Here is a 17,187-nt window from a genome sequence, read left to right as displayed (position 1 = left end):
GCAAGGAGTTTGGTTAGAAGGGCATTGGAGGGAGGAGAGAAGTTATGACTGGAAGTGGTTGGGCAAGGAGACTGGGAGTCATGTGGAGCAATTTTAGAACCCAGTTCCTTTCTATCGGAGTTAGGCACTTAGGTGCTTTTTTAAAAACCCCGTTAGGCTCCTATGTACATCTGTAGGAGCATTAAATATCTGGTCCAAACAGAGCACCATCCATCGTGTGCACTGAATATACCTGTGGGAGAACAAGTAGGTACTCTTGTCATTAAAGACTATATCATAATGCAGACACACACGGGGGTGAATAAGGTGCCATGGCTCAGTTCAGTTCTGACATTTCTTAACTTTGGAGCGCTATGGCTTTGCAACCTTAATACTGTTCTGTTAACCATAGTGTTTTTGTGTATAATTCTGTGTAGGTTCTTATATCACCCTCATCCCCGTAGTGTGGGGGCACCTTGCAATAGTACACTTAGTGAGGTGTTACTCTATATATCCCTAGGTTTGTAAAGCTTCAGTGTGTTCCTTACATCCTTCCGAGAACCCCAGGGTTAGCCTGGTTGGGAGTCTGAGTTGACTGTTAATTGATTTTGGATGTCCGACTTTCACCAGCCACCTCGGATTTGGGCTTCTGACTTGCCTGAGTAGGAGTGAGGAGGAGAGCAGGGGTAGAGTTTTCTTTCAGTTCTGAGAGTCTCTGGTAAATTGGGTTCTTGGTGGGTTTCAATGTGGGTAGATAAAGAACCAGATCGACGTGTAGAGACTGGCCGCAGGGGAGATGAACAGCAACCGGGAGGAGCTGGCACTTCTCTTTCTTCCTCTCCCAGAAGGAAGTTTGTCCCTGCCTAGTCACCTGGCTTTCCTTGTGTGGAGGCTCTGAAGTGATCAGACACCAGGCACAGAGCAGCCTCCAAGTACCATACGTGACTGTTCCTCTCACCAGTCACTATGTGAGAGACTGGGGCCAGAGTCTGGGCTTCTTATGCATCATTGCAACACCCTCTGCTTCCCCTCCCCCTCAATAGCCCAACTTGGGGTGGAAGCCCATTTTACCCAGAGTTAAGCCCCTTTCCCCCCATCATTCCGGATACAAGAAAGTACACCAGCACGGTTCAGTGCGGCAGTTTTGTTTTAATTGATAGGAGTTGGTTTCTTCCTTTGGAGCCTTTTCCAAAGCCCATTGAGGTTTACCAGGGGTTCTTACACCATCTGTGGGTATGTCTACACTGCGACTAGACACCAAAGCTGGCCCGTGCCAGCTGCCTTGGGGTTGTGGGGCTTGGGCTAAGGGAGGGATTGTTTAATTGGGCTCAGGGTCTCTGGGACCCTCCCACCTATCAGGGTCGTAGAGGCCAGTTTCCAGCCCAAGTCTGACCACCTGCACCACCTAAACCAAAGCCCAGCAAGTCCGAGTCAGCCGGCATGGGCCAGGGATGGGTGCCTAATTGTAGAGTAGAGATAGCTTGAGACATACACTTAATACACTGCAGTGCTTCAGTGTGGACACTACAGCCACAGGAGGGGTTCTCCTGAGAGGTAGTAGGTAGGTCAACAGATGAATTCTTCCATCAACCTAGCACTGTCTATGCGGCAGGTTAGGTTGTCATAGCTACTTTCCTTGGGAGCAGGGCCGGCTTTAGGATGTGTGGGGCCCAATTCAAACAGTTTTGACAGGGCCCGGCAAGGATGACTTAAAAAAAAAAACATGTAAAAAACCACGTGGGGCTTATACTCACTGGGCGGTGCTCTGAGTCTTCGGCGGCACTTGGCTGTGGGTCCTTCACTCACTCCAGGTCTTCAGCGGCACTGAAGGACCCACCACTGAAGTGCCGCCGAAGACCCGCTGCCAAAGGGCCACTGAAGACCCGAAGTGCCGCCAGGTGAGTAAAAATTAAAAAGGCAACTCTAGCCAGGGAAGGGAGTCTCACTGGGCACGGGGCCTGATTCAGGGGAATTGGTGGAATAGGCCTAAAGCCGTCCCTGCTTGGGAGTGTGGATTTTTCACACCCCTGGGAGATGTACATAGCTATGCCAATGTAAGTTTTCAGTGTAGACCAGGCCATAGAATCATAGAAACGGAGGGTTGGACAGGATCTTGAGAGATCATCTGTGCTGGTTCCCTCACTGAGGCAGGATGAAGTAAGCCTCCTAGACCATCCCTGCTAGGTGTTTCATCTAACTTGGTCTTAAAAACCTCCAGTGATGGGGATTCCACAACCTCCCTAGGAACAGTGCTTAACTACCTTTGACAGTTAGAAAGTTTTCCCTAATATCTAACCTAAATCTCCCTTGCTGTGAATTGAGCTGATTCCTTCTTGTCCTACCCTCGGTGGACATGGAGAACAATTGATCACTGTCCTCTCTATAACAACCTTTGATATGCTGGAAGACTGTTGGTGAGTTTTGGATCAAAATCTTGCCACTGTCATGAACCACACTCATTTTCCCTGGATTCAACATGTCCTCCTATGTCACAGAGCAGCACAGACAACTCATTTTGACATTTTTTTTAATAATCCACTCATCGGCATGTTATTGGAGTGCCTGGTTCACAGGCTTCAGGGGAGAGAAAATTACACAGTGCATTAATTACTGAGTCCAAGCAAAACAATTATGCTACTTACTAAGATTTAGTTTGAACTTAAAATTAACATTTTGAGAGGACGGATGGTGGGGGGAATTGCTTGGCAAACTTAATACTAATAAAAATATTAATAAGCAAAGAGAAATCACTTAGTAATTTTCATTTACTTTTTTTAAAAATTATGCATTGCTTCAAATTGCATATAAACCTCTGCCATTGTAGATGGAGAGGGCTTCTTTTTTTTTTAACTAGGTAAATACATAACTCAGTAAATGAGTTAATTAATGCTCAATTACCATCAGTAACTAAATATTACTGCTGCCAGTTATTTGTTGAATGGACACATCTTTTTTTTTCTCATATTAATGATTTAAATTATTAATATTGTGCAGCTACAGATAACCTTTCCTGCAAGTTTTCCTAAGTGTCATTGTGGTTTAGGTGAACAGGTATCTCACTGCTCCAAGCTGTTCCTTTTACTGCTCAGCATATGTAGCACCACCCCCAAGTGTTCCAAAATCACAAGCCAGGTACCTCCAAAATCATAAGATTTAAAACAATAATAATTTTGGACGTCTTTTTATTTGCTTTCTGGTTTTTCAGCATTTAGAGTGTCACATTTTCCAGTTTTTCTCTGCAACCATAAGAAGTGGAAACATACTGGGAGAAAAAAAAGTGAAAGCCGAGATTCTCACATAATCACATGACTCAAGCTGCAGCTTGAAGGAAAACAAGAATGCAAGATGTGATAAAATTATGAGCACTAAGAATACTTGATTTTGAGCTGCTCTGTCTGGGTGGGTAGGGAATAATTCTTATTAACATTAATCAATATTTAGATTGTGATCATGGAACAGAGGTGGGCAAATTAGGCCCTGCGGGCCACATCCAGCCCACGGGACCCTCCTGCCTGGCCCCTGAGCTCCCTGCCGGGGAGGCCACCTCCGGCCCCTCCCCTGCTGTCCCTCCACCCCCACAGCCTCAGCACTCTGCACCACAATGTTCTGGGTGGCTGGGCAGCGCAGTTGCAGAGCCGCGGCCTGACCCAGTGTTCTGGCGGTGCGGCTGTAATGCCGCCAGCCACTGGTGCTCTGTGCTGCATGGTAAGGGGGCAGGGAGCGGGAGGGTTGGATAGAGGGCAGGGGAGTTTGGGGGTAGTGGTCAGGGGGTGGTGATGTGGATAGAGGTAAAGGCAGTCAGAGCATGGGGAACAGAGGGTTGGATTGTTGGATGTGGCAGGGGTACCAAGGGGGGTCAGTCAGGAATGAGATGGGGGGGTTGGATGGGGCAGCAGGAGGCAGTCAGGTTTGGGAGGTCTGGGGGTGGTTAGGAGGCAGGGAGTAGTGGATGGGGCAGGAGTCCCAGGGGGACCATCGGGGTGAGAAGCTGGGAGGTCGTATAGGAGATGGGGACCGGGCCACGCCTGGCTGTTTGGGGAAACACAGCCTCCCCTAACCGGACCTTCATACAATTTTGGAAACCTTATGTGGCCCTCAAGCCAAAAAGTTTGCCCACCCCTGTCATAGAATCATAGACTATCAAGGTTGGAAGGGACCTCAGGAGGTCATCTAGTCCAACCCCCTGCTCAAAGCAGGACCAATCCCCAACTAAATCATCCTAGCCAGGGCTTTGTCAACCTTGACTTTAAAAACCTCTAAGGAAGGAGATTCTACCACCTCCCTAGGTAACCCATTCCAGTGCTTCACCACCCTCCTAGTGATTTTTTTTCCCTAATATCCAACCTAAACCTCCCCCACTGCAACTTGAGACTGTTACTCCTTGTTCTGTCATCTGCCACCACTGAGAACAGTCTAGATCCATCCTCTTTGGAACCCCCTTTCAGATAGTTGAAAGCAACTATCAAATCCACTCTTATTCTTCTCTTCTGCACACTAAATAAGCCCAGTTCCCTCAACCTCTCCTCATAAGTCATGTGCTTCAGCCCCCTAATCATTTTTTCTGCCCTCCGCTGGACTCTTTCCAATTTTTTCACATCCTTCTTGTAGTGTGGGGCCCAAAACTGGACACAGTACTCCAGATGAGGCCTCACCAATGCCAAATAGAGGGGAATGATCATGTCCCCCAATCTGCTGGCAATTCTACTTATAGAGCCCAAAATGCTGTTAGCCTTCTTGGCAACAAGGGCACACTGTTGACTCATATCCAGCTTCTCATCCACTGAACCCCTAGGTCCTTTTCTGCAGGACTCCTTCCTAGCCATTCGGTCCCTAGTCTGTAGCAGTGCATGGGATTCTTCCATCCTAAGTGCAGGACTCTGCACTTGTCCTTGTTGAATCTCATCAGATTTTGATAGCACTCAACATAGGCTAGGCACTTTCCAAACACAGAAGAAGACATGTCTCCAACTCTAAAGAGTAGACTTCCTAAGGCTCTGATTCTGCAAGTGCTAAACCAAATACGTTCCTCCAACACATATGGGTGAGCAGCAAGGATATGCACCTATTTAATTGTGGTAGGATTGAGTTCTCAGCATGTGAGTAACTTATGGCTACTTTACATTTCCAGAGTGGTAGAAAGAAGCATTAATTTAAATGACAATCAAGCCCTAAATATGTGCCTTGTGGTCCCAACCATCCATTGGGATCTGGGTTAAACTCGACCCATTTTGAACCAAGAAAATCAAGGTTTGCTGCACCCTCACTACCAGTTTTCCAGTGCTCTGGAGCAGTCTGGAGAAAGTGTCAGTGATCTCTGTGGATGAGTGTGTTCTAGGATGTGAGCAGGAGTAGAGATAGGTCTCTGAAATCCCATCTCTATGTTCTAGAACTTCATCCTCTGATGTGGTTAACCCTCGCTTATTGCCCCGACAAAAGCCAGAATTTACTGTGCTCTGAACCAAGTGTTCCATGCTTTATTATCAAGCCATTGGTTTCTGGAAATGCACAAACTTTTTTAAAAAAGGTGCTGCCACCCATGAAATTGAATGTACTGATTCTGAGAATAATTATGCGCCCTGATAGCTGCAGTGAACTGGGAACTGAGACATGCAAATCACAAGACTCTTATTGAATGTGGTTTATCATCTATATTAGCGCTCATGTGCCTCTTCTTAAATCTCCTCTAGCAAAGGTTGCCTAGGAGACCAGGCATGTGTCAGTGTATAGCTAGGACATCTTACTTGCACTTGCACTTCGCTTGTTCAGCATTGAAGAGAGGATCATGATTCTTTGCTAAGGCAAAGAAAAAAGAAATAACGGTTGGCTTGCTTAGCTTTATATGACATCACTGATTTGGCCCTACCCTTTGCATATGATGTCACTGAGCTCTCTCCCCTTCTGTGTGTTTGGTAGTTTACCATGAAAGAGGCCACTGGCCTGATGGGAATTCCTTATGCAGAGCATCAAAGGATCAGTCCCAGATAACTAAACAAACGTCAGTTTCACACCTAGATCCTGGGATCCCCAATTTGATGTCTTGTAAAGACTCTGGGCTTTTTTCCCCTATTTTAATTAAGTTTCTGGTTACCAGGATAAGCTTCTAAATGCCGCCAATGCAGCGCTGGATTTATAGAATCTCTAGTATATTACTACAGACTTGTAGGGAACCTGTCACAGTTTGAACCATGATTCTATCTATCTATCTATCAATCTATCTAATTTTGCCATATTAGGGCTTATAAGGCCTACTATCATAAGACATGACAGTACTAAGGAACATTCATATGAACCAGCTGGGGTAAACCTACCAACTTGCATTGAAGTTAATTGTCCAAAGTCAATGGGGCTACACTGATTTTCCCCAACTTAGGATCTGGCCTGTATGGCTGTGTCATAACTGTCCTACTCAGATCTGAACCTTAGAGTTCAGAACATGAGAAGCTAGCATGAAACCTCCAAACTTAATTACCAGCTTGGATCTGATATCGCTGCCACCAGCCAGAATTCCAGTGTCTGGCTCACTCTGGTCTCCCCAAAACCTTCCCTGGGGAACCCCAAGATTCAGATGCCCTGAATCTCACCACCAAGGGAAATAACCCACTTCCCTTCCCCCTCTTTATCTCATCTCAGATTTCCCCGCCCTGGGTTCCCTAGGAGATTCCCTGCTTCAAGTCCTTGAAACACAAGTACCGAGAGATCAAATCTCTCTCTCCCCTCACCCAGAGGGTATGCAAAGTCAGGCTTTGTAAATCTAACATAAAGAGATGTTCCCCCTCCCTTCGTTTCTTAGCCTTAACCAGTGAAAAACACTTAAACAGGTCTTAAAAAGAAAGCTTTATATAAAAAGAAAGAAAAAGACATAAAATGGTCTCTGTATCAAGGTGACAATATACAGGGTCAATTGCTTAACAGAAAAAATGAATAAACAGCCTTATCCAAAAAGAATACAATTTAACACATTCCAGCAACTACACACATGTAAATACAAAAAAACAATATAAACCTATTGTCTTACTATCCTTGTACTTACAACTTGGAAACAGAAGATTAGAAAGCCTGGAGATAGAAAGATCACTCTCAGAGCCGAGAGGGTCACCAACCAAAACAAAAAACAAAGAACTCACACCCAAAACTTCCTTCCCCCCAGATTTGAAAAAGTCTTGTTTCCTGATTGGTCCTCTGGTTAGGTGTTTCAGGTCACTTTTTGTTAACCCTTTACAGGTAAAAGAACATTAACCCTTAGCTATCTGTTTATGACAGGCTGACATTTTTAAAACCACCTAAGATATTTGGATGCCTACTAAAATCTATGGGAATTTGGGAGGCAGCCTCCTCTCGGCAGCTTTGACAATATTGGATCTATATGGGAGAGGGGGTGATATATAAACATTAGGAAATTCCACAGTTAAGGTTGCCTGTGCCACTGTAATTAGGCCCACTGGTGTATGCGTAATTAGGCGACTGTAGTGTCAGACAGTCTTTAATTACATGTTCACATTCTATTTTTGAAAGCGGAAAGTGACAAGGTGGCTGAAGTAAGGCACTGACGCCAGGCACTCATGTTGAGATACCTTTGAGAAGTCTGCTTTTCGGAGGGTAGATGCGCAGCACGTTCTGAAAATCAGGCCCCTTTAAGTCATCTCAAATGGGCACCCAGAAATAGAGGCATATCAAACCACGTGATGCTTGGCCATAATCACTGCAGGATTGTCACCTGCTACACCTAATCTTCGTGCATACCTTGCCATAGCCATCAGTGAGAGCTTTTCTGTGCATTGGCTTTGGAGTCCTGAATGTATACCCCAGCTCACAGACCGCTGGCACCTCTGCAGTTCTGCCTCCTGCCCACAATGGTTGTCACCTCCCTGTCCCAGTGGCAAGAACACAGTTGTAGGAATGGCACTGCCGGCATTCATGGACTGTGCACAGAGCTGAGGCAGGGGGCAGGGACAGAACTTCATGTCAGTTGGGTGCATTAAGCTGGTGTGAAAGTTATTGCCCCAGGACGTGGTTCATTCCAGCTGCTCATTGCCAGCCAACGCAATTGCTGCCCTGGGCCAGTCTGGTTAATTTCCACCTCTAACACACAGCCTGGCTGCTTCCTGTCATCCCGTGGATCTGCCAGTTCTGTGCTGGGGAATCCACCAAGCAGCTCATTAGAAGGCAAACCACAGCAGCGGATAAAGGTCGTGTCCCATGGGACTTTCCCTGTTGGGGTGGGGGGACAGCGAAGAAGTGCCTTGTATCCAAAAAGGGAACAGTGGAAGGCAACTCCACTCAGTGTGTAAGAGCGGCATGGGGCTGGGCAGCAGAGGGCACCCTCTCTGCGAATGCCCAGGGCTGGTGAAGGGTTGGGGAGATGGACAGTGGAGAGCATCCTCTGTGGGTCTGGTCAGGGTGGGGAGCACCCTTTCTAGGTATGGCTGGGGTGGGGAGTGGCAGGGGTTTCGGCAGTGGGGAGCCCCCTCTGTGGGGATAGTCGATATTGGTGGGCTAAAGAGACAGCTCTGTGTTTGGGGATGAAGATGTCACCCTTTCTGCTTGGACCTTTCCTTTGTTGTCTGGCGTATGGGGGTGGGGATGTGCAGTTCCCTATGCAGAAACGGGGGGATGCTGAAGTCCACAGAGCATGCAGCAACCCCATCTCCACTCAGCATTCACTGCCTCTGGGACGCGTGAGCAGCAAAGCTGTAGCTTGATGCCCCTCTTCAGCGCTGTTGGTAGACCAGAGGGCAGCTGATGCCGCGGATGTATCGGGGTCTCACCAATGGTTAGCTTAGGGACAGAGCAGGTACAGAGGAGAGGGCAGCTGAGGGGAATCATCCCCAGCTATCCCCTCCCAGAGTCAGCCCAGGAGAAAGGGTTGTTGTGAAGCTCAGGAGACTGGCATGATGAGCTGGTTCTGGGATGGGTGCTTTGGGGCCTTTTAGAATTGCTTGGCACTGATATTTCTTGAATGAGTAACCCCCAGCAGTATTTGTCACTGATACTGTTTTATTAATGACGGGGTGAGGGAGGAGGATGCGGCACAGTGCGGAAGGAGAAGAGAACAGTATTTACAAATGAGTAGTCAAAGCAAGTGCAGGCAGTGGGAGATGGCACACTGCCCGGGGAACAATGGAAGCTATGCTCTGACTCAGGAACCATTGTGAAGCCTGGACAAAAACAGTGTCTCTGGGTATCATGCAAAGAATGTATTGCCATATAAATAGTCAGAGAGCCTTGTAATGCATGATTGGCAGCGAGGCAAGTGCATTTCATTTAAATGTATGCCTTCTGTGGTAGGGAGAGGTCTCTGGAAGCAGAAATTTGCTCACAAACTCTGAATGTTCTTTGCATTGGGATCCAAAATTTGCTCCGTGTATCAGATATTTCTGACCTACATCACATGCAGAATTCCTGACACAGGTGTGGCATTCTGGGAGCTGGGATATGGTGCGGGCATGGCGTTGCAGTGGATGGTTAAGGCCCAGGCAGAAATTGATACACATGAGAGATTGCATAGACTAGGGTTATTTCGCCTGGGCCAGAGAGGAGTCAGAGGGCACTTGACATTTCTGAGATACAGAACAGCAGAGTGCAGACTGAGGAGTCCCTCTTTAGTATCCTTTCCTATTATGAGAGATCACGGGGTCAATCCGTGAAATTAACAGCAAATGTAGAACAAAGAAGAGAAACATTTTTCAAGGTAAACTGTGGAACTCACTGCTGCAGGGAGTCAGACTCAAACATTGAGGATAATCCAGTCCCATGCTGCTGCTGCTGCTTATCTGATCTGAGGTAAGAAGGGATTATTTCCCCTAATGTATAGCTGTACACAGTTGGCTAGACTCTCCCCGCCCCCCATCTCCCTTCCATTGTCCTCTGAACCATGGGTGTTGTCACTCATCAGAAGCAGGAGATGAGACGTGAGGGCCTGGTGTACTGATCTGATGTGGCAACCCCAGATTTTCACCTGGCCATCAGTGGAATGTAGCCACCGCAGCAGTCGGGGGAGAGGCCAGCAGTGAAGTGGTTAACAAGGGGACAAACACAGAGCTGTACGGGAACAGATGTGTTTTGTTCCCTTGGGAGCATAGAACCATAAGTGCTGGAAGCAGACAGGCACACGGATCAGTGCATACGCTTGGGCAACCGGACATCATGATGGCATGAAGCGCAGCAGTCAGATTCAGTTTGCAATGGCTGCGTGAGCTCTCCTGGATGAAAAACCCAGCCCCCCTTGGTCAAGGTGACCAAGTAGCCTGGATTTCAGGTGTTTATGCAGAATAAATATGCCTCTGGCTCAGGGGGTGCTGCAGTGCCTGTCTTTGGGAAGGAGAAAAGGTTCTTGCTGAAACCTTCCTGATGTAGAAGATGCATTTCCTGTCCAGATGCTCAGAGAGGGGCTGTTCCCTCCCCTCTCTGCCCATGCTGCTAAACATTCCAGATCAGGCACAGCTCTTGCTCTCCATCTTGACTTGAGTATTAGCATCTCTCCCTGAGTGACACAGACGTTAAAGGGCATGTATTAGCAATGGGACATGTCAGAATCTGTTATCTGTATTTATTTCCAGTGTAAATCCAAGCATCTGGCTCAGACTGACAGGGTGAAATGAGTTCTGGGCGAGGTGTCAGTTCACCAGAAACCAGCCATAGGCCGGGAGCAGGAGAAAGAAGCTTTTGATCTAAACCTCAGTCAGACAGGAGACGTCTTGTTGAATTGCCCATAAAGCAACCGGTTGGATTTGTCTTTTGGTTAATACCCTTTGGTGCATTACCACTGACATTTAACGGTCACACTATTCCTTGACCTAACAGCATAGTTGGTGGGGTCAGTGAAATTTTGATGAAGAGGTTGAGTGGTACAGCATGTCAGAACACTAGCTGCTCACATCCCCAGCATGCTTAGCCTTTAGATAGTGGCTTTTTACCTGCTGCTCTCCACGGTGGGTGAGCACCATTAGTCACCACCCTCCCTTTCTGATTGACTGGGGCTCAGAGAGTTTAATTGATTTGTCCAAGGTCACTCAGTGAGTCCAGGTTAGAGCCTGGAATAAGATTAAGGATTCTGAGTCTGGGGCCCCATCTAATGACCCACAGAAGAAATGGAGTTGGCAGTGTCCGTCAAGGGTGTAGTCAAGGGCTTTTCCATCTCCCAACATGCACTGTGCAGTATCTGTTCGGGACACGCCTAGTAACAGACTCCCAGGTCAGTGCAGAGACACATGGACGTGTGTGATTATCGGGGAGGGCTGGGCAGAGAGGCTCAGCCAGATTAGGCATTTGGTGACAAAGGCTGCAGGTGCTGTGAAAAAGTCTGGCCTTACAACAGCAGGGGGTGCTGTGGGTCAGCAACGGGGTATGTTTGCACAACCACTGGAGCAACCAAGGACTGGGATAACGGTGGGGCATTAGGGCAGAAAGAAGGTGAATTGGCAAAGATTGTGCGGAGCCCCGATCTGGAACAGGAGGAGGTGCTGTAGAGCGAGGCTAAGGAAACATCGCAAGATCTCAATGGGGAGGGAACTGGAATAGCAGGGGGGCTGCAGGTCAGAACTGAGGGGCATTGGCAGGGTGGGTAGAGGTCCTAGGACTGGAATAACAGGAGGCTGCAGGTCAGAATTGAGGGGCATTGGCAGGGTGGGTGGGGGTCTCAGGACTGGAATAACAGGAGGCTGCAGGTCGGAATTGAGGGGCATTGGCAGGGTGGGTGGGGGTCCTAGGACTGGAATAACAAGGGTCTGCAGGTCGGGATTGAGGGGCGTTGGCAGGGTGGGTGCAGATCCTAGGACTGGAATAGCAGGGGCTACAGGTTGGAATTGAGGGGCATAGGCAGGGTGGGTGTGGGTCCTAGGACTGGAATAACAAAGGGCTGCAGGTCGGGATTGAGGGGCATTGGCAGGGTAAGTGGGGATCCTAGGACTGGAATAACAGGGGGCTGCAGGTCAGGATTAAGGGGCATTAGCAGGGTGGGTGGGGGTCCCAGGACTGGAATAACGGGGCTGCAGGTCTGAATTGAGGGGCATTGGCAGAGTTGGGTAGGGGTCCCAGGACTGGAATAACAGGGGGCTGCAGGTCTGGATTGAGGGGCATTGGCAGGGTGGGTGGGGGTCCTAGGACTGGAGTAACAGGGGGCTGCAGGTCAGGATTGAGGGGCGTTAGCAGGGTGGGTGGGGGTCCCAGGACTGGAATAACAGGGAGCTGCAGGTCTGAATTGAGGGGCATTGGCAGAGTTGGGTGGGGGTCCCAGGACTGGAATAGTAGGGGGGCTGCAGGTCTGGATTGAGGGGCATTGGCAGGGTGGGTGGGGGTCCCAGGACTGGAATAACAGGGAGCTGCAGGTCTGAATTGAGGGGCATTGGCAGAGTTGGGTGAGGGTCCCAGGACTGGAATAGTAGGGGGGCTGCAGGTCTGGATTGAGGGGCATTGGCAGGGTGGGTGGGGATCCTAGGACTGGAATAGCAGGCGGTGCAGGTTGGGATTGAGGGGCATTGGAATAGCTGGGTGAGGGTCATAGGACTGGAATAGGAGAGGCAGAGCTCTCTGTGTAGAAAATCACCCACTGCCTGCGACACCATCTGACCCTGTCTTGTTGTGTGAGCACTTTAATTAAATATTGCAGTGCTGAAATCCACCCCAACATTACAAAAGGAAAGCTGAGTGTGTCCATGGCTGTGGAGTGTAGAGTCTGGCTCCAGAGAGCAGAGCAGCCCCTCTCAGATGCAGCAAAACCAGAATTTGCTTCCAGCTCCCTCTGAGCTCACCTCTCGTCCTTTCCTCGGCGTGACATATCCTCCTGTCAGGCCTTCGTGTTGTAACAATGTTCCGCCAACGTAACAAACATTTATGAAGAATCAATCCGTCCAGAGCCAAACAGCCTCTCTGTCTGGAGAAGGTGCTGTCACCCCACTCGTCTCAGAGGTGACATTTAAACGCTTCCCTCCATCTCTCTGCCTCCCACCCCTGCCTCCGAGAAGGTTAATATTTTAATACATGTAAAGGCTCATTCAGGCTCATCAGCCGCTGCCCCTGTTTTGTCAGCGATGATCCATTACACCAGGCGTAATTTCAGAGAGCGAGGTTCCCCTCCCCTCTCCCCTAATTGCTGCCAGCAGAAATCACTGGCCGTACAAGAGGCACAAAAGCCTCTTTCATTTGGTGTTTCTAGATTTAATTAAAAGAGAGAATTGATCCCTCTTCCCAACGCCCAGCTTGCCCTCCGTCCTCATCACTCTGGTGCAAGCACAACGTGATAGAAGGGCCATCTCGGCTTTGCACACCTGTTCTGCCTCCAGTCATTGGGGCGATGGTGACTGACAGCAGCTGAGGATCTGACCCTGGAATCCCAGCCGCACTAGAGCTGAGACATCTCCTCTTCCTCCCCCTTCACCCAGACACACACGTGAGAGTTGTAAATCCTAGCGATGACTGCGCATCAACACTGTGTCTACATTGAAAACGCTACAGTGTAGACACTCAGGGCTTGTCTGAACTTAAAGTGGTGCAGCCATAGGGCTTCAGTGAAGATGGTCCCTACACCAATGGGAGGGCTTCTCTCGGTGGTGTAGATAATCCACCTCCCCGTGAGATGGTAGCTAGATTCTCCCATCGACCAAATGCTGTCCACACCAGGGATTAGGTTGGTTTAACTGTGTCGCTCAGAGGTGTAGATTTTTCACACCTCTCGGTGATCTGGTTATACTGACCTGATTTCCTAGTGTAGACCCGGCCTCACTACAGCAGCAGGAGGGGTTCTCCCCAAGAGGCAATAGCTACGTCAGGAGAAAAAATCTTCCATCGACCCAGCGCTCTCTACACCGGGGGTAAGGTCAGCATAGCCTTGTCTCATAGGGGGGTGACTTTCATAACCCCAAGGGACATAGCTTTGCTGATTCAGTACCCAGTATCGACCAGCCCTAATACAAAGAGACACAAGAGATGTATGAAACATGGGCAGGAAATAACAGTGGGAGTGACTTTGTGACCTAGGGCAAGGCACTTCACCTCCCTGTGCCTCAGTGTCCCGTCAGAAAAGCAGCGTGATTATATCTACTTCCCCTAGGGTGTTACGGGGATGACTTAATATTCGGAGAGCACTTTGAAGAAGAAAAACATCCTGTAAGTGCCAAGTGCTCTCAACAAAGATCCCAACCCCCTCTGACAGGAATCGAATTGGAAGAACACATTCAGCCCTGAATTCTTTGCTTCCTGCAAAATGGACTGTTTATGTGGCTCTAAGCCAAAGGTGGGCAAACTACAGCCCGTGGGCCACATCTGGCCCGCGACCGCGAGACCGTCCTGCCCGGCCCCTGAGCTCCTGGCCCCGGAGGCTTGCCCTGGCCCTTCCCCCGCTGTTCCCCCTCGCCCGCAGCCTCAGCTTGCTCGTTCTGCGGCCGGCACAGTGCTCTGGGCAGTGGGGCTGTGAGCTCCAGGGGCAGCGCAGCTGCAGAGCCCGGCGTGACCCGGTCTCTGCTGCATCAGCCACTGGTGCTCCAGGCTGTGCGATAAGGGAGCAGGGGGGTTGGATAGAGGGCAGGGGAGTTCAGGGTGGTGATCCAGGGGTGGGGGTGTGAATAGGGGTCAGGGAGGCTGGGGGGGGAACAGGGGGTTGAATGAGGACAGGGGTCCAGGGAGGACAGTCAGGAAGGATGGGGGGTTGGATGGGGCGGTAGGGGGCAGTCAGGGGACAGGGAGAAGGGGTGGTTGGATGTGGGTGGCGGAGGTCTGGGGGTCCTGGGGGAGGTGTCAGGAATGAGATGAGGTGTTGGATGGGGTGGCGGAGGTCCGGGGGCAGTCAGAGGACAGGGAGCAAGGGTATGTGGATGGGGCAGGAGTCCCAGGGGGGCCGTCAGGGAACAGGAGGGGTTGGATGGGGCAGGAGTCCTGGGGTGGGGGGCAGATAGGAGGTGGGGGCTGGGCCATGACCCCCTCCCCTAACTGGCCCTCCATACAACTTATAAAACCAGATGCGGCCCTCAGGCCAAAAAGTTTGCTCACCCCTGCTCTAAGAGGTGAGATTTTCAAAAGTGCCTTAGTGACCATTGAAAGTCAGTGGGACTTTTGCTCCTAAGTCACTTAGAACCAGATTTTCAAAGGTATTTAAGCACCTAAAGATGCAGACAAGTGCCTAGTGAGGTTTTCAAAAGCATTTTAGGCATCTAGGTACTTCTGAAAATCCAACTAGGTGCTTATCTGAATATGTAGAGGCCTAATTACCTCTGAAAATCTGACCTTTCAGCACGTTTGAAATCTCACCCTCTTGTTTTCCCCCTAAAATGGGTTACTGGACACCGCAAACAACCCAACCAGTCACTGTAGCATTAGATGCAGAAGCCCTGTGTGGTGGGTAGGAATTATGTCCAGCGGGAGGAATTCACCCCTGTACAGAGGGCCGTAACTAGGCCAATGAAACAGTTTAGCTTCAATAACAGAGCATATTTCACATAAATATTTCATGTAAAACGTTCCATCTCGTTATCTCCCTGTGGCCACCTGTAGGGTCTGCTCAGTCTCCAGTTCTAACAGTGCTTTTTCTCTCCAAGGGAAGAAGCGATGTTGTCCACCTACTTCGAAACCATCAATGACCTGCTCTCTTCCTTTGGGCCGGTCCGAGACTGCTCACGCAACAATGGTGGCTGCACCCGTAACTTCAAGTGTGTGTCGGACCGCAAAGTGGACTCCACGGGCTGTGTGGTACGTATGCCACCGGGTGATCGGTGCTCTAGAGAGATGGTGTGTTGTCGAGGGTGCCCTGGCTGGGAGTTACTTGTTCTTTGTCCATGGATGCGGGTAAGGGAATCTCTGTTGCCTTTTTGGGCGGTGGAACTGTGTGTCTGTCTATCTCTCTTTCCTTTTCTCTCCTCCTTCTCCTTTCTCTCTCTCCTCCTTGTCCCACCTTTGTCTTCTCCGTCTCTCTTTCCTTGATCTGTGAGAGTAGACTGTCTGGCCTTAGCTAGAGAGATGCCCCAGGGGTCCTGTGGAAAGTCAACCTGTCTGGTAAAATGGTCTGAGCTGTGGGGAGGGGTGGGAGCTACTGGGGAAATGCCCCCACCCCAGCCCTGCTGGCTGCCCCGAATGCCACAGGTGCGAATTCTGCCTCAGGAATGAGCAACCTGTTCTCCAGCCCAACGGCGCCACGAGAGATACCGCGGAGGACTCAGGAGCTTAAAGGAGCAATGCAGAGTCAATTGTCATGTACTTGCCAAAGTGTCATAGACTGGAAATGGACTTTGCTCTCTCCTCCATCACCCACATGCTTCCCAGCTTTCTGGGAACTCCTCCCTCATCCACTGTGCCCCTCCCAAAGCTCTGCCACCTCTTTGGCCCCAGTGGGTAGCCTCTCTTCAGGGTTGTTTCCCTTGGGAGGAGAAACTGATGCTAGAGGGAGGTGTTTCTTTGGTGCAGTCCTGTTTGTTTACCAAGAACACACACAAAGTCCTGCTTCCCCAAACACAGTAGGAGCAAACAACAACAGGCAGTTTCTGAGTGTGACTCTCCAGCAAGTTCTGCGCCGAAAAGAATCCCCATCTCTCAGCCTCCTCCCAGGGCCACGCTCACCCCTGCATCTCTCGCTTTCTGCTTCTCATGCACGCACAGTCACAGCTTGCAAACAATCCCCCTAGTCCCTGTATTTGCAACCAATCTCCTGGAAATCCCATGGACCACACTGCTTAACTCTGCTCAGGTTTTGCCAGGCAGCCCAGTGCCTTGGGCAATATTCTTTCCAGCTCTCATTACGTGAACAGGCATAATTGCTCTTTTCATTAAGCCGGAAAGAAGAGTGCTTAGTGCACCTATTGACTTTATCCAGGCCTGTGACTGATGGCAGCCATTAACACCTTCCAGGATCACAATCCTCTCCAAGGGAATCTTGTTGCTGTAGGTTGATTTTTAACACTACTACAGGGGATAGGGAGGTTTTCTTGTGCAACAGAGTCACCTGGCAACCTTGGAGAAACAGTCGTCTTCTTTCTGTAAAAAGAGCCTGAAAACAACAAGCTGATTGAAGTGGGATCCTTGTCCTAGCACTCACAGCAGAGCACTTGCGTGATTACACACTTCACACAAATACACACTCACTGACAGTGACACTCCCTGTCACTGGCACACAGGGCCAATCTGGAACTCATCACACACACACACACACACACACCAGATTGCCAGTGACAATGACACTCCTCTGTGTGTATACACACTCTCTGTCACCTCAGCACGTGTACACACACA

General features: G+C 49.5%; 1 protein-coding gene across 1 annotated transcript in view; it reads left to right on the top strand.

Annotated features, from left to right (window-relative positions):
* Nucleotides 1-17,187, top strand: part of ASTN2 (astrotactin 2) — a 639,084-nt gene that overhangs the window by 326,099 nt on the left and 295,798 nt on the right. Inside the window, exon 11 of the mRNA XM_030535214.1 lies at nucleotides 15,504-15,654. Coding sequence (XP_030391074.1) covers nucleotides 15,504-15,654 — 151 coding nt within the window. The remainder of the gene's footprint in view (nucleotides 1-15,503; nucleotides 15,655-17,187) is intronic.

Source organism: Gopherus evgoodei, chromosome 16 (genome assembly GCF_007399415.2).
Source record: "Gopherus evgoodei ecotype Sinaloan lineage chromosome 16, rGopEvg1_v1.p, whole genome shotgun sequence".
Lineage (NCBI taxonomy): Eukaryota > Metazoa > Chordata > Testudines > Testudinidae > Gopherus > Gopherus evgoodei.
The sequence above is the reverse complement of the archived record's forward strand: the minus strand, read 5'-3'. Positions and strand labels throughout refer to the sequence as shown.